The sequence below is a fragment of the Dasypus novemcinctus genome, chromosome 10, assembly GCF_030445035.2.
Source record: "Dasypus novemcinctus isolate mDasNov1 chromosome 10, mDasNov1.1.hap2, whole genome shotgun sequence".
Lineage (NCBI taxonomy): Eukaryota > Metazoa > Chordata > Mammalia > Cingulata > Dasypodidae > Dasypus > Dasypus novemcinctus.
In genome coordinates this window covers 89,164,918-89,183,518 of record NC_080682.1, presented here as the reverse complement: position 1 = coordinate 89,183,518, position 18,601 = coordinate 89,164,918, and the positions used below count along the sequence as shown (strand labels likewise).

The following is an 18,601-nucleotide window of genomic DNA, read 5'->3' as shown; positions in this document are numbered from 1 at the left end:
CCAATAAAATCAGAAGTGACACTGTGCCAGTTCTAGGTCTAGCCTTTAATATGTCTGGCAGCATCTACCTCTCTTTTTTGCAAATCAGCAGCCATTGTATGAAGATCAATTATCCTGATATCACCGAGCCTCTGTGAAGCCTAACTAAGCTAATGAAATGATAAAGGCTATACTTTTAATGTAATATTATTACAAAGTCAATTAAAAAAAAAAATGATAAAGGCTATATGGAACAGCATTAAGGTACCAGAGTGAAACATTCTTGGGTCTTGCAGGCAGCAAACTGCTAAATCCAGACAAGTGATCCCAGCCAATAGCAAAAATCAGAAACCTTGGACATAAGAATCCAGTCAAGCTGTTCTTGTCAGCTCACAGCTGTTCAGGCTATTCTAGATGGGACCCCAGGTACCATGAAGTAGAGACAAGCCAGCCCCACTCTGCCCTGTTCTGAATTCCTGATCCATGGAATTATGAGCAAAAAAAGTGGTTGTGGTTTTAAACTGTTAAGTTTTGGTGTGGTTTCTTATGTAGCAGTAGATAACTGAAACAGACATTGTTACCTAGAAGTGGGTATTTCCATCATAAAAACCTGAAATATGTGGCATTTGCTTTGGGATCGAGCAGAAGGTAGAAGCTGCAAAAGGCTCATGGAGACTTAGCAAAGGCTAAGTGATTGAAGGATAATTGTTACTGTGGACAGGGGATAAAAGGTGACTTGGGTTGTGTAATGGTGGAAGGTATGGCAATACTGTCACCTACAGTAATGTGGGAAATAGAAGATATGCCTAATTAACTTGTAGATTTAGCTAAGGAAATTTCCAGGCAGAATGTGGAAAGTGCTAACTGGTTTCTTTTAGCTGCACATGATCAGGTACAAACAGAAGGAGATGAACTAAAGAAAGAACTGTTATTTTTCAAGAACAATCCAGAGGAAATATTTTCGAGCCACAAGTTGTTGGGTTTGAAAATAAAACTCATCAATAATCTCTCACAGTAAAAAGCACTCAAAGGAAGAAATGATGTCAGGGCAAAGATTAAATCCAAGGTGCTATCAGTAAAATTTCTCAGGGTCAAGATCTTCAGGTTTCAGCTCTAAGACCCTTTGTTAAGAATTCAGATTTAAGGAGATCATTATAGACCTCAGCTGTACAAAAGTATATGCTTCTTAGATCCTCTCTAGACTAGAGTGCATCTAAGAATATTAAGTAGTCCCATCCCAAAGAATCATGACTCCCCACCCAAGGTAGAAAGGAAGTGTCTTAAAGAGATTTGTAGGAATGGCTTTTACTTAATAGAGTGGATTATAATTTAATAATGGGATACTCACACAGTTTTCAAAGGAATGATAACAGCTTGAACTGAAAGGGACATAATTCAAACAAAAAGGAGCCTTTAGGTCCTCAACTTCATATAAGCAGGAAGCAGAACAAGAAACCTCAGCTACAAACTTGGGCCATTTCTTATGCAAAAAGTAGGGCAACTTAGAATACAGAGGCAAGAGCTACAGAGAATCAATCTCATAGAGCATTTTGGGGGCCACTTGAAAAACTGGTGGTATGTGCCCATCTGTGTTTCAAAATTGCTATGAAACCTATATTACTATCTGCCTTCCATAAAATGAAATTACCTATTGTAGTTTTTCTTCTCTTCCTCACCAGGGTATATGGGGTGTGAGGGGCAGATAACTTTTCTCTTTAATACATACATCTTCAGAGGGGAACTATGCCTGAGAGGCCTCTTATAAACTAGAACCTAATTAAATGATGAGATCCTGGACTTGAAGCTTGGTGCCATAATGGGATGAGACTTTGGGGATTTTAGGAGAAGGTGAATGTATTTTACAAGGGGTAAGAATATAAATAATTTGTGGCCAAAGGACAGAAACTATGATCAACCCAAAATGGCCTTCAATTCTTTGATATTCTCTCCATAGTAAAATGGAATGTATTTTTTCTCCCCTTGAATCTGGGCTTATCCTATGGCTGCAGAAGCACCAAAATGTGCTGGAAGTGATAGTATGCCATTTCTGGGCCTGGCCTTTAAGAAACTGATAGCTTCCAGTTCCTCTCAGGATAATTCCCTCTCAGAACCCATCCACCATGCTATGAAATGCCCAAGCTTCATATGAAACCATGTAGAGGTGCTTTGGTCCACAGAACCAACTGAGTTACAAAAAACAGCCAGCATCAACTTCCAATCATGTGAGTAAGCCATCTTGGACATTCCATTTGAGCCCCTGGATCATTGCATTCCCAGCCATGATCACATGGAGCAGAAGAACTCCCCAAATGGTTCACAAAATTGTGAAAATAAAAGGATTACTGTGGTAAGTCACTAAGTTTTGGAGTAGTTTGTTAGAAGTAATACTTAACCAAAACAGTAATTATTCCAGCAGTATTTATTGAATAGCAGAATTCTTCATTGTTGTTTCGCTAAGTAAATCCTTATGCTCCTCATATTTGTGTAACTCATTTTTTAATGAAATTTCCTTACTCTTAATTTAATTTTATTTTTTTAAGTTTTTTTTCCTCCCCCGCCCCCTTACTGTTTGCACTTGCTGTCTGCTCTTTGTGTCCATTCGCTGTGTGTTCTTTCTGTGTCTGCTTGTCTTCTCATCTTTCTCTTTAGGAGGCACCAGGAACCAATCTCAGGACCTCTGGTGTGGGAGAGAGGCACTGAATTGCTTGAGCCACCTCATCTCCCTGATCTGCTGCATCTCTCACTGTCTCTCCTCTGCATCTCCCTTTTGTTGCATCATCTTGCTGCGTGAACTCTCTACAATGTGGGCCAGCTTGCCTTCACCCAGAGGCCCCGGGAATCAAACCTGGGTTTTCCATATAGTAGACGGGAGCCCAATCGCTTGAGCCACATCTGTTTCCCTAATTTTTTTTATTTTTAAAGAAGCTTTAGATTATGTAAATGTTACATAAAAAATATAAGGGATTCCATTATACCCCACTCCCATTCCACACTTTCCCACATTAACAACATCCTTCATTAGTGTGGTACATTTGTTATAATTGATGAATCCATTGAATATTGAAGCATTGCTACTAACCATGGACTACAGTTTACATTATAGTTTATATTTTGTCAGTTATGACAATGGCCAGTATCCATTACTTCAATGTCATGCAGGACAAATCCAAAGTCCCAAAAATGCCCCCAGTATTACACCTATTCCCTTTCCCATCCCTCAGAAACTCTGATGGTCACTCCCTTTACATCAATAAGAGTTATTCCATTACTAGAATAATAAGTCTATAGTAGAGTAATAAGTCTGCCTTAGTCCATCATTCATTCCACCATCTTGAGGATTTAGAGATGGTGATGCCCACTTTGCTTCTAATTGCCTTACTCTTAATTTTAAAATCATTTTCATGTATTTTATAATTTTCAAGGCACTCACTTCTAATATGTAGAAAAGCTACTAGTATTTTTATTTTCTATCTGCCCACTTTTCAAAGTTTTCAATAGATGTAATAGTATTGATGTTCAGTCTTTTGGATTTTCTAAATAGAAAGTTATCATTTGAAAATAATAGCTTTTTCTTCATTTCTAATAATTAAATTTCTTATTTTTGTTTCACGTATTTTTCTTTCATTAGTTAAGTCTTTTGGGTCAATATTAAATAACTGTGGTAATAGGCATTTTTTTTTCTTTATTTTCTTTTAAATGTTACATTCAAAAAATATGAGGTCCCCATATAACCCCCACCCCACCCACGCCACCCCTCCCACATCAACAAACTCTTCCATCATTGTGGCACATCCACTGCACCCAGCGAAAACATTCTGCAGAACTGCTGCAGCACATGAACAGTGATCCACATTGTAGTCCACACTCTTGCCAGTCCACCTAGTAGGTCACGACAGGACACACAATATCCAGCATCTATCCCCATACCATATCCCTTCTTCCCTCTCCCAACCATCAGCAGCCACCGTGGCCACCCTCTCCACATCACTACTACAATTTCTTCCCTTACTAATCACAGTAGTTCCCCAGCAGAACACCAGTAAGTCCATTCTAATCCATACTCTATTCCTCCATCTTGTGGACATAGGATGGCTATGTCCGGTCCCCCTCTACATCAAGAGGGGGCTTAGATTCCACATGGATGATGGATACAATTCTCCTGCTTGCAGCTGTAGGCACTCTTGGCTCCCTGGTGTGGTGGTTGACCCTCTTCACCTCCCTGTCAGCTGGCCAGGGTAGGCCCAACAAACCAGAGGGTAGGAGCTGCAAGTCTGCTGAGGCCCAGGGCCTGGCCATCACGTGGACAGTTCAGAGATTCAGGTCTCCTGAGTATACACCAACCCAAACGCCAACCACAGGTCCAGTAAAAGTAACAGAAGAGGCATGTGTAGAAAGATTATATCTGAGTCCAACTCCATCACACTCAGGAACACAAACTCCAAAATAGGGCCAACTGATATGGCCCTGAACTCCAGAGCCATCTGCCTTGACCATAGAACCTATGGATCGCTGCAGCCCTCAGGAGAACCAGCACCTGGGTTTCCAGACATTCTTATCTGTTGATTTTAATGGCTATATTATTATTTTTGCTTTATACATGCTATTAACCCATAATGTGTTCTCCTTTTGCTCTCAATACATAGATTTCAAATCATTGGCTTCTGCTGGTCACTAATTCCAAACTCAGAAATTTTGCTTTATCTTAATGTTCTATGTGACTTTTTTTTCCTGCCTCTAACCTAAAACAAGAATGAATAATTTAAACTTTAGCTTACAATCCCAATCTTTTTTCTCTGTCTACTTCTGTATTGGAGATTACCCCCATGCCAGATCATCTCTGCCTTCCTTTGGCTGATCTGACAGTTACAATCCCAATCTTTTTCCTCTGTGTACTTCTGTTACTTCTGTATTGGAGACTACCCCCATGCCAGATCATCTCTGCCTTCCTTTGGCTGATCTGACAGTTTCCCCCAACTCTTTAGATTACTCCAAGCTTATCTGTGCTTATAGATTAATATCCATACATTTCTGTTAGTTAACCAAAGCTCTCCAAAATTTGGCTTTACATTCTCTATCCGATTCACATTCTACTGTCTCTAATAAACTAGGATCATTGGTTCTTAAATCTAATCATTCATCTGAATCATTTGGTAAGCCTTGAAAAGGGTATGTTTATAATATATATATACACATATATAAACTAATGTATAGGTATATAGTATATATACATACATATATATTCCTATTTCCACCTTCCACCCAGGAGATTCTGATTTAGTAGTTAGCTTCCAGTTCCAGCTTTGTTATTATACAGACAAATGATAATTTCTGCTAGAAATTAGACTACACCAGACTGAACTGATATGTGGTTAACAAAGTTGTAGATATCATTGTGCTTCTTTGAGGTAAAAGTCATTTTATAAAATAAAATAATAGTAACTAAGCACAGATTAAATATGAGAGATGAAGAATGATGGTCATTCAAGGTATCTCCATGGACTATAGTATAAATATTAGAGGAGCAATGATTTGACAAAAATGAGGATATTAAAGGAAGTTATTTCTACATAGATGATAACTTCAGTCTCATCCAAAGAGTTGAGAGAGAGTAGATAAGTAGATATGTACCTGGAGACAGGTACAAAATGGTATGATAATATATGTGAGACTGCAGAGCTGAAGATTTAATTTGGTTACCAATAAAGCACAATGAATAAAATCATTAGGCACTTCCGGCAAGATGGTGGCTGAGTGAGCTTGCCTTGCCATCTCTCCTGGGAAGAGGCAGCTGGGCACCGCTGAAGGTTCTCTGGGACCAGGCTTTTTCAGGATTTTTGCAGGGCAGGAAGTGTCTGGACATCGATTTGGTGGGAAGGTAACGGAGAGGATTGGTCTATAAGATATAATTTGGGTTCTATTGCCCGGAGGTGAGACCTGCACACGGATTGCTCCCTCCTTGGGGGTGGGTGGAGCCGCAGAACCCGCACTGCAGCCGTGCTTTTTGGTGGCTCTGCGGTATTGGGGAATTCGCGAGTCCTGGGCGGGCTGTTGGGGGGTTGATGGGACGGGACGCCTTTGCAGCTCGATTTGGGGAGACAGACGGTGTTTTGTTGTGAAGCGGGGGAATTTTTGATTGCGGACACAAATAATAGCGCTTCCGCCTGGAGCCCCGCCCCCACAGGCCCGGCTGCCGATCTGCAAAGGAATCAGATTGTTGGCAATAAAGGGACGTAATTGGGAGGTTGTTACAGGGTGCGGCAAGGGAGGGAGACATGTCCGGAAGCCGATTAGGGAATATTTTGCGAGGCTTGGGAATTCCAGTTGTGGAATCTGTTTTCGGCGTTTGCAACTGGAGCCCAACCCATGGCCCGGGCTCCGGAGCTGCGTCATTAAATTGGCTGCGGTGTAGAGGTGCCCCCAGGTGGCCGTTTTGTGGGATCATAGGGTGAGAGCGGTCCAAAAGCTGGATTGACGAAATATCCACAAAAATAAACCCTAGTGAGTAAGTGAATTGCAGGGTTCAGACATAATATAGAGTTTGCGGATCTGACTTCCCCCATAGGGCTGGCACCCAGCTGCGGGGATCCCTGAGGGCTGTGTTACACTGCGGGGCTCCTAGGCTTCCTGTTGACCAGATTTGAGGTGGCCAGGTCTGAGTCCCCTAAACTCTGGTGGCCCACACCCCAGAGACTCACACCTCTTGAGTCTTCAATATCTCAGACTTTCCACCCCTGAATCCATCACGCCCTGAGGTCCATCTGAGGTCCTTGAATGCCCTTGCCTTCAACGTTTGCATTTTTTCTTTACCATTTCATTTTGTTTTGTTCTTATTTTCATTTTATCTTATTTTTCACTTTTTTTAACGTCCTGATTGCTAATATTGCATTATCCCCTAGTCTTTTCTCCCAGCATATCCCCCAAAGTCTTTTTTTTAATTCAGTTATTTAGGGTTTTTTGTTGTTGTTGTTGTAGTTGGTGTTGCAATTGTGGTTCGCGTATATCTGGTTTTTTCTTACCCCTACCTGTTCCCCACCCTTTGCCCCCCCTTTCTCTTTTTTCCTTTCTTCTATTCTTTTCTTTCATTTTTTCTTTTTCTGTTTTTGCTCTCCCTCTTGTCCCTCCTTTTCTACTTATTTTATTTTAATTCAATTATACAATAGGTGCTGCAGGGAACACCTCACATTTGCTGGGTTCTCTCATCCTCCACTGCCTCATTTCTAAGTGAACTGATTTAGGCTACCTACACTATCCCCTTTTGCCTACATCTTGATATCCGCCATCATCTACTGTCTCTCCTATATTCCACCTCCCATCTCCCTTTCTTTGATCCACAAAGTATCTAACTCTTAATTCCTAATACCCTTGTTTTGTTTTCTGTCTGTTATCCACTCTTGAACTATTACCTTTCTTTTCTCTTTCCCTATCTCATGAAAACAATAGCTTTTTAGCTCATACCATATTCCTCCCATATTAAGTCAGCTACCTCATAACAGGTACTCTACCTACTGCTATAACTTTACACAATTATACATAACCTCCATCCTCCCAGATCTCATATTCTTGCTTTGTTAACATATATCACCAATACTACCTTACACTTTTTCCTTGCTTACACAATTACCTTTCCCCGGCACTAATACTTTCCTTTAAAGTGAATGTAACCAGCAACAAGAAATTAGAATAAGAAGAACAAAGTGACAAAGAGAAGATATAACACTTATGCAAAAGCAACAGCTAATTAATCTCCAAGAGTAGACAAAGAAGCTAAGGAATTGATTAAACACGTCAAGATAAAATGATGACCAGACAGCAACAAAAACCTACAAACCAAACCAGTAATCAGGAAAATATGGCTGAATCCAATCAACAAACTAAAAATCAGGAAGGGGAACAGAACTTCGCTCAAGCAATGAAAGATTTCAGAACATTTATCACCAACAAATTTGATGAAGTAATGAAAGAGGTTAACAACATGAAGACAACACTCGGAGGGGAAGTTGCAGACATATGCAAAAAGATAACAGATATGATGGGAATGAACACCACAGTTCAAGAAATCAAAAATACACTTGCAGCAAATATCAGCAGACTAGGAGAGGCAGAGCAGAGAATTAGTGATGTGGAAGACAATACATCAGAAATCAAACAGATAGTAGAAGGGGTCGATAAAAAGATAGAAAAAAATCCAACTAGGACTCAGGGACCTGAATGACAATGCAAAAAGCTCAAACATACGTATTATAGGCATTCCAGAAGGAGAAGAGAAGAGAAAGGGGTCAGAAGGAGTGTTGCAGGAAATAATGGCTGAAAACTTCCCAAATCTACTGAAAGAGACAGATGTACATGTCCAAGAAGCACAGTGCACTCCACTACTCATAAACCCCAACAGGCCCACCCCAAGACACATACTTGTCAAATTATCCAATGCTCAAGACAAAGAGAAAATCCTAAAAGCAGCAAGAGAAAAGAAAACCATCACATACAAGGAAAGCTCCGTAAGATTAAGTGCTGACTTCTCATCTGAAACCATGGAGGCAAGAAGACAGTGGTATGATATAATCAAAGTACTAAAGGAAAAAAATTTCCAACCAAGAATACTCTATCCAGCTAAACTAGCATTCAAACATGATGGAGAGTTCAAAATATTCGCAGATAAACAGAAACTGAGAGAGTATACCAACAAGAAACCTCCCCTTCAAGAAATTTTAAAGGGAGTTCTGTAGGAAGAAAGGAAAAAACAGGACAGCCAGAGTTGGAGGAGAGTATTAGAGCAACAAAAAAAGACAAAAATAGAAGGGAAAAAAAAATACAAACAAAATATGACAAACACAAATCCAATCAAAATATGGCTAACACAAATAATTCCTTGAAAGTAATAACACTGAATGTCAACGGATTAAACTCACCCATCAAAAGATTCAGACTGGCACATTGGATAAGGAAATATGACCCATCCGTACGCTGTCTACAAGAGACACATCTTAGACCCAGAGATGCATGGAGATTGAAAGTGAATGGCTGGAAAACAATCATACAAGCAAACAATAACCAAAAAAAGGCAGGAGTAGCTATATTTAATATCAGATAAAATAGACTTTAAATGGGAAACAATTGTGAGAGACAAAGAAGGATACTACATTTTAGTGAAAGAGAAAAATCTGTCAAGAAGATTGAACAATCATAAATATTTATGCTCCTAACAAGGGTGCCTCTAAATATGTGAGGCAAATGCTGGAAAAACTAAGTGAAACAATAGATGCAGCTACAATTATAGTGGGGGATTTTAATACACCACTATCTACCTTGGACAGAACATCTCAAAAGAGAATCACTAAAGAAACAAAACACTTGAACAGTATATTAGAGGAGCTGGGTCTAATAGTCATATATAGATCATTACACCCAAACACAGCAGGATATACATTTTTCTCAAGCGCACATGGATCATTCTCCAAGATAGACCATATGCAAGGCCACAAAGAAAAGCTTAATGAATTCAGAAAGATTGAAATCATACAAAACAATATCTCTGACCACAGTGGAGTCAAGCTGGAAATTTGCAAGGGACAGAGGCCCAGGCTTCACACCACGATTTGGAAATTAAACTGCACAATCTTAGAAAAACAGTGGGTCAAAGAGGAAATATCAAAAGAAATCAATGACTACCTTGAAACAAATGATAATGATAACACAACATACCAAAATTTATGGGATGCAGCAAAAGCAGTACTGAGAGGGAAATTTATAGCCATAAATTCATATATCAAAAAAGAAGAGCAAAAATTGAAGAACTAACTGCACATTTGAAGGAATTAGAAAAACAACAACAAAGTAACCCAACAGGAAGAAGAAGGAAGGAAATAACAAAGATAAGAGCAGAACTAAATGAAATAGAAAATAAGAAAGCACTTGAAAAGATAAACAAGACCAAGAGCTGGTTTTTTTGAGAAGATCAACAAAATTGACAAACCTTTAGCGAGACTAACAAAGAAAAAAAGAGAGAAGATGCAAATACACAAAATAAGAAATGAGATAGGCGATATCACCACTGACCCCACAGAGATAAAGACTATCAAAAGAGGATACTTTGAAAAACTATATTCCAACAAAAATGACAATTTAGAGGAAATGGACAAATTCCTAGAAACAAATAAGCAACACATATTGAAGAAAGAAGAAATTGATGATCTTAACAAACCAATCACAAGCAGAGAGATAGAATCAGTCATTAAAAATCTCCCAACTAAGAAGAGCCCAGGGCCAGATGGCTTCACAGGTGAATTCTACAAAACATTTCGGAAAGAACTAACACCAATCCTGCTGAAACTATTCCAGAAAACTGAAGCAGAAGGAACATTGCCGAACTCCTTCTGTAATGCCAACATTACCCTAGTACCAAAGCCAAAGAAAGACACCACAAGAAAAGAAAATTACAGACCAATTTCTCTAATGAACCTAGACGCAAAAATACTTAACAAAATACTTGGTAATCGTATCCAACAATACATTAAACGAATTACACACCACGACCAAGTGGGATTTATTCCAGGTATGCAAGGATGTTTCAACATAAGAAAATCAATCAATGTAATACACCATATAAACAGACTGAAGGAAAAAAATCACATGATTATATCTATTGATGCAGAAAAAGCATTTGACAAAATACAGCACCCTTTCTTGATAAAAACACTCCAAAAGATTGGAATACAAGGAAATTTTTTGAACATGATAAAGAGTATATATGAACAACTTAAAGCCAGCATTGTTTACAATGGAGAAATCCTAAAATCCTTCCCTCTAAACTCAGGAACAAGACAAGGATGCCCATTGTCTCCGCTCCTATTTAACATTGTCTTAGAAGTACTTGCTCGAGCACTGAGGAAAGAACCAGATATAAAAGGCATTCAAATCAGAAAGGAAGAAGTCAAAATTTCACTATTTGCAGATGACATGATCCTATACATAGAAAACCCTGAGAGATCTATAACAAAGCTTCTAAAATTCATAAATGAGTTTAGTAAAGTCGCAGGTTATAAGATCAATGTGCAAAAATCGGTAGCATTTCTGTCCACCAATAATGAGCAAGATCAGGAGGAAATCAAGAAACAAATACCATTCACAATAGTAAATAAAAAAATCAAATACTTAGGAATAAATTTAACTAAAGAGGTAAAAATCTTATACACCGAGAACTATACAAGACTGTTCAAGGAAATCAAAGAAGACCTAAATAAATGGAAGAATATTCCTTGTTCATGGATAGGAAGACTGAATATTATTAAGATGTCTATCCTACCAAAACTGATCTACACATTCAATGCAATCCCAATAAAAATCAACACAGCCTTCTTTAAGGAACTAGAAAAAACTAACTATGACATTTATTTTGAAAGGAAAGAGACCCTGAATAGCCAAAGACATACTGAAAAAGAAAAACGAAATTGGAGGAATCACACTACCTGACTTCAAAACATACTACAAAGCTACAGTAGTGAAAACAGCATGGTATTGGCATAAGGAGAGACACACAGACCAATAGAATTGAATTGAAAGCTCAGATATAGAACCTCACATATATAGCCATATATTATTCAATAAAGCCATCAAACCCTCTCAGCTGGGAGAGAGTGGCCTATTCAACAAATGGTGCCTGGAGAACTGGATAGCCATATGTAGAAGAATGAAAGAGGATTACCATCTCACACCTTATACAGAGATCAACTCAAGATGGATCAAAGACCTAAATATAAGAGCCAAGACCATAAAAACCTTGGAAAGCAGTGTAGGGAAACATCTACAGGACCTTGTAATAGGAAATGGATTCATGAATATCACACCAAAAGCATGAGCAGCAAAAGAACTAATAGATAAATGGGACTTCCTCAAAATTAAATCCTTCTGCACCTCAAAGGAGTTTGTCAAGAAAGTAAAAAGGGAACCCACACAATGGGAGAAAATATTTGGCAACCATATATCTGATAAGAAACTTATAACTTGCATATATAAAGAACTCCCATATCTTGAAAATAAAAAGATAAACAATCCATTTAAAAAATGGGAAAAAGACTTAAACAGACACTTCTCCAAAGAAGAAATACAAATGGCTAAAAAGCACATGAAAAAATGCTCCAAATCTCTAGCTATCAGGGAAATGCAAATCAAAACTACAATGAGATAGCATCTTACTCCCATAAGATTGGCAGCTATGAAAAAAAGAGAAGAATACAAAATCCTGGAGAGGATGTGAAGAAAGGGGAACACTCATCCACTGCTGGTGGGAATGCAGAAGGATCCAACCATTCTGGAGGACAGTTTGGCAGTTTCTCAAAAAACTAACCATAGATTTGCCATATGACCCAGCAATACCACTGCTGGGTATATACCCAGCAGAACTGAAAAGAAGGACACAAACCAATATATGTACACCAGTGTTCATAGCAGCATTGTTCACTATCGCCAAAAGTTGGAATCAACCCAAATGCCCATCAACAGATGAGTGGATCAATAAAATATGATATATACACACAATGGAATACTACTCAGCTGTAAGAACAAATACACTACAAACACACATGATAACATGGATGAATCTTGAGAATCTTATGTTGAGTGAAGCAACCCAGGCATTGAAGGACAAATACTACATGAACTCAATGATATGAAATAAGAAAACTGCCTCAGAGAGCTAGAGACTGAACGATAGGCTTACAGGAAATCGGGGGGTGGAGGAAGGATGTGAGCCAACGTCTGCAGGGGTGGAATTTATGATGAGCTGGCGGTAAGTATGAACACAAAGAAGAGATAAAATGGGGGTAAGGGGTTGCCTTTGGGTGGGGCTTTGCGGGTTTAAGCGGGGCTGGGGATGGGCGGATGGGTAATATTGCCCAAAAGTGGGGGAAGGAAGGGGTAGCATACGAACATAGGAGAGTGTCAGGTGTTGGTCGAGAGTAAAATGCTGAGAAAATCGTATCAAGATATAATTAAGAGGGTTGCCTGTTTAGGATGCTCGGAGGGGAACGTCGGATGCGAGACGGGCTCCTGGGGAATGTCTGAATGCTCATTTTGCCAGAGTGGGTGGTACCATTGGGTAGAGACCCAAGTAATGAGAGTGGGGGTGGACCCACATCCTGGGGAGGACTAATGCCATCAGATAGAGGGAACTGTATCTCTCGAGAGAAAGGGTGGCTCCCAGGGCATTGGGGTAGTTGAGCAAGTTAGGCCCTGAACACTGTTGCAAGTATCTCTGGACGGGGCTCCTTGGGAAATGGAGGTTGGCTGTCGCTGTGGGCACCAAGGGGAGGGGAAAATGGATGTTAAGTGTGTGGAACCAAAGTAAATGTGGGGTAAGGGAGGAGTTTCACGAGTACACAAGGATGGATATAAAACATGTAATATTACACCATAAACATATAGGGGATGACAGACTAATAAAGTAAACACAATGTAAAACATAGGATACTAAATATTTAGAAAACTGTATATCCTAAAGTATGGAACACAATGTAAGCATGGATGTCACCTTGTTTGAAAGCTATTGTCTTAGAGTCTATACATCACTTTAAGTAAATATGATATGAATAAGCTATAAGAATATCGCTGTGGAAGGGAAAAGGTTTAATGGTAGATGTGGGGGAGTACTGTATATTGTATATGTGAATTATTGTGGACTAGGGCTCTTGTGAAGAGAAGTTCAATAATTAGGGAAAAAAAAAAAAGAAAAAGATAGGATGTAGAATTTTTCCAAGTCAACACATATTCAATATCTAATCTTTAAACCCATCGCTATACGCCATTTTACTAGTAAGGGAACCTGACATTATATTGGGCTTCAATTTTCAGGAAGTTTTGGATCACAGAGTGGTTCAACAATGGCAGCAGAGGAATAGTGGTATAGGATACTATCGACAGGTGATATATGGCTGACAGGGAGCTGTACAGGGCATATGTCCAGGGTGCATGGTAATGTTTGGATATACTCATAGTGGCAAAAATTAAAAACTACAGCTGGTGGGGTACTGAGTTCCTGGCTGGAGGTGCTCTGTTGTGGTCCCTAGGGGAACAGCGGCAATCTCCCAGGTGCAACGGTAAGGACCAGGAAGGAATGAGGGTCCAACAGGGAGAGCATGATACTAATGACTATGCTTGTGAGCCTATATGCCTGAAATAAGAACAAGGCCTAGAGCAGCACTGTGCCTGGGAATTTCCTCCTGACAGCCTTCATGTTACTCAAATGTGGCCAGTCTCGAAGCCAAACTCAGCATGTAGATGCAGTGCATTCCCCCCAGCGTGGGACATGACACCCGGGGATGAGCCTCCCTGGCACCAAGGGATCACTACCAAATACCAGCTGAAGATGGAACTAGAAAATGACCTTGAATTAAAGATTCAATGCAGATCAGCAGAATATCCCTGTCTACATATAATAACATGACCTTAAAATGCTGTTTGACCTAATGTAAGGGGGAAATGGAAAGCAGAAATGAGTTTATATGGCTACAAGTCTCTAAAAAACAGTCTGGAGGCTGTCAGAAGGATTGCCCCTGTGCACAGCTGAGCAGAGTGGGAGATAGATGGAGTGGATGCAATCCCCAGGTGTTGGTTCCTTTGAGGGCTAAAGAGACCCACGGGTTCTATGGTCATGGCAGATGGGGTTCACTGCCATGTCAGATGACCCTTCTTTGGAGCTGGTGTTTCTGCGTGATGGAACTGGACTCAGATGGAATCTCTTTTCATAAGACTTTCATCCTACTTTACTGGAATTGTGGTTGGTGTTGATGTTTAGGATATATTTAGGGGATTTGAATCTCTGGACTGACAATAGGATAGCCAGGCCCTGAACGTCAACAGACTCCAGCTCCTACAATCGGATTTATTGGACTCACCTCACTCAGCTAAGATGGAGTTGAAGAAGGACAACCACCACACCATGGAGCCTAGAGTGCCTACAACTGAAAGCAGGAGGTTTGCATCCAGTATCTATGTGGAATCTGAGCTTCCTCCTGACATAGAGGTGCAACAGACACAACCAATCCAAGGCCCACAGAGAAAAGGTGGCATTGGAATGGAAAAAGTGGGCATGGTGGCTGATGGATATGGGGAATGGCAGGAAGAGATGAGATGTGGAGGTGCCTTTGGGACTTGGAGTTGCCCTAGATGGTGCTTCAGGGGCAATCAACGGACATTGTAAATCTTCCCAGGGACCACTGGATGGAATGTGGGAGAGTATGGGCCATGATGTGGGCCATTGACCATGAGGTGCAGAGATGCACAGAGATGTACTTACCAAATGCAATGGATGTGTCATGATGAAGGGAGTGAGTGTTGCTCGGGGGGGAGTGGTGGGGTTGAATGGGACCTCATATAATTTTTTTTTAAATGTAATATTTTTACAAAATCAATAAAAAATTTAAAAAAAAAAGAAAAGAAAAAAAATCATTAGGCATACCTGAAGTTATGTGGAAAAGGGAGAAATGGAAGTCAGTGAATTTTTAAAATTGCTAGAGAGCTACTGAGTATATTAATTTAGAAGCTAAATGAGAAAGGAATGTTGGAAAGGGAACTGGAACACTATTAAATTAAACAGAAACTGAAGACAAAGTTAAAGAAGAGAACCCAGCCTTAATCAGAACAACTAAAGTTTTGAGTTCTAGGAAATACAGTGGGAAAATATCATACACAAATGCTAGAATTGGTAGTGATTTTTGAACCCAGAACAAGGGTGGTTTCTCTCCTGCCTTATTTTACAAATTCTTTCTGCCTTCCGTGTATGCAGGGAGTAATTGTAGCTGTATGGAAAATAGGGGCATCATCATTGTGAGTTTGCTTTCAGTTGGTTAACTTATGGTTCCTATGAATATAGATATGTTCCTAAATATATGATTAAATTGGTATTTTAGGTGAGCTTCTTTACTATTGTTGAACACTGGGTTAAAAGAGACAAGTTGCTGAAGAAGGAAAATCACAGACAATCATGAATGAGTGATAATTTGACCTATAATGTTCATATGCTACCCATGCCATATGTACTCTCCTTAATATTCATAAATTACTCTTCTCATATTTCTATCTGTATTTGAGACCTAAAAATCTGTATATACCCTTGTATGGTTTAACCTCTTTTTCCTAATTAAGCAATTTTTCCTCTCCTTGTTTATGGAACTTTTTATTTTTTATGTTTTTAGACAGGGAGACTATTTCAGGACACCAAGATTCAGTTCCAAAGGTGAGAAAAGAATCATCTTCTGGAGTGGTTATGACAAGACTTGACAAAAGTGGATTATCTTCCTTAGATGTCAGTGAAAGTGATGATTGGTTATATAGGAATCAGGAAAGCAGGGACATATGTTTGCCACAAGAAGCTTTCATTCATAAGACAATCCACACTGAGGAAGGAGATTTTGAAGGTACTGAATATGAGAAAAGCTTTGATATTAAGTCACTTAATTCTATTTGTGATATGCAACAGGAGTTGAGAAAACAACCCCTAAAGTGTGATAAATTAAAAACTAACTTCAAATTTAATTTAGACTTTGTAGGTAAGCAACATTCAGAATATAACGAATATGGGAATGCCTTGAGCCAAAGTGCAGATATTATTCAACACCAGAAAACTCATGCCATAAAGAATCCCTATGAATGTTATCAATGTGGGAAAGCTTTCAGCCGGAGTTCATCACTTATTCGACATGAGATCATTCACACAGGAGAGAAACCCTATAAATGCAGTGAATGTGGGAAATTCTTCAACCGACGTACAAACCTTACTAAACATCAAAAAATTCATAATGAAGCAAAAGCCAGTGAAGACGGTAAATGTGGAAGAGCCTTCAGTAATGGCGAAAACAGTAATAAAGATCCAAGACTCTGTTCTGGAGATAATCCCTATGCATGTGTTAACTGTGGAAAATCCTTCAACAGGAGCTCTTCCCTTATTCGACATCAAATGATTCATACAGGAGAGAAACCATTCAAATGCAAGGAATGTGAACAAACTTTCAACAGGAGTTCAAACCTTTTTAAACACCAAAAACTTCATAGTCAAGAGAAGTCTTATAAAAGGAAGAAATGTAGGCTTACTTTCAGTCAGAGTAAAGAACTCATTCAGCATCCATGAAATCATGCTGGAGAGAATTCCGTGAATGTAGTCAATGTATGGAGACCTTTGCCAGAGACTATTCTTTAATTGATATGACAGAATCAATAATGGACAGAAATCTGTTATTGGATAAAAATCTGTTTCAGTGACATGAAGCCACAAGGATTTGGAGGTAAAACATAAAATCACTTTGTGATATCCATTTTTGATATCCATTACACTCTCCTTTTCCAAATTGATACATGGAATATATATCATTTATAGTCATCTGATCTCTAGATGAAGTAGCCTGAGCATTATCCTTAGAGTTTATATTTAATAAAGCTCAAACTTTCAGTCCTTATGAGAAGGTCACAAGAAACTAAGAATTCATGAGAATATAGAAGAATCCTTTAAGGACTGAAATCTGTGAATGACAAAGACAACAGTGACAGACAGTTATTCCACCCCGATGATATCCTTGGCTCTCCTGGTGCAGCGTGGGAGCTAGCCTTAGAAGAGGATTATCAACTGCAATGTGTTGTTAATGGTATTGTTAACATATGGATGTGTTGGTTATATTACTGTATATGTATTCTTCAAAATCTGCATTTTTTAAAAATACTTATCTAAGTTTAAGAAATATCCATTGGTTAGGTCTATCATTTATTCTAGACATTATAAGGTCAATAAAGTTTCCTAATACTATGTCTAACAGAACTGCCTCTTCTATAAGCTACCTCAAGATCCCAAATGGTTCTTGAGCCAAGAAATGTCTTAATTTACCCAAAAAGATTCAAATTACAGACATCCCCAATGAATGATAATAGAGACTTTCAGTCAGTTCATACCTTATTCAAATGCAGAAAAGGTATACTGGAGTGAAACCCTCTGATTTTCACCACAGCAACCAAGTGCCACAGCCAGTTGACCTCCCAACACCTTGTCTTCTACCTGCACTTTTATATTATTCTGCTACCAGTGATAATTTGAGAATTTCTGATGCCCCTCAAATGCCAGTTTCTCCCCAGAAGGAGATTATCCCAATTCTTCCTTGCAACCCAATCCTGAATCTCATTCAGAGAGTCTGTTTCCTAGGGCCACTTTGGGCTCAGTAATTATTTTCGTCTGGTTCCCAGTTGGAAACAGTGTTATATTCAATCACCTTTAAGATACTTTAAAAGTGGTTTAGGGAAGTGGATGTGGCTCAGGCAATTGAGCTCCTGCCTACCACATGGGAGGTCCCAGGTTCAGTTCCTGGTACCTCCTGGAGAACACTAGCAAGACAGCAAGCTGATGCAAAAAAATGACACAACAAAGAGGGAAGACAGTTTGAGACAAGAGTGAGCTGCAGTTCTCTCCCACATGTGAAGTCCCAGGTTTGGTTCTCAGTGTCTCCTAAAGAGAAGATGAGCAGGCACAGCACACAAGTGAATACAAAGAGCAGACAGCAAGTGCAAACAAAGTGGGGAGAGGGTAGAGATAAATAAAATTTTTTAAAAAAGGTTTAATAATGTAGGACTTTTAATTTAAAAGATGTGGGTA

The 18,601-nt window shown here is 39.2% G+C and overlaps 1 protein-coding gene and 1 long non-coding RNA gene across 3 annotated transcripts in view; one reads left to right on the top strand and one right to left on the bottom strand.

Moving 5' to 3' along the window:
• ZNF215 (zinc finger protein 215) overlaps positions 1-17,095 on the top strand; it is a 30,928-nt gene extending 13,833 nt beyond the window's left edge. Inside the window, exon 5 of the mRNA XM_058306328.2 lies at positions 16,164-17,095. Within this exon, the coding sequence (XP_058162311.1) occupies positions 16,164-17,095 (932 nt within the window). The remainder of the gene's footprint in view (positions 1-16,163) is intronic.
• Positions 1-18,601, bottom strand: part of LOC139439875 (uncharacterized) — a 58,782-nt gene that overhangs the window by 26,645 nt on the left and 13,536 nt on the right. The gene's annotated exons all lie outside the window — the stretch shown is intronic.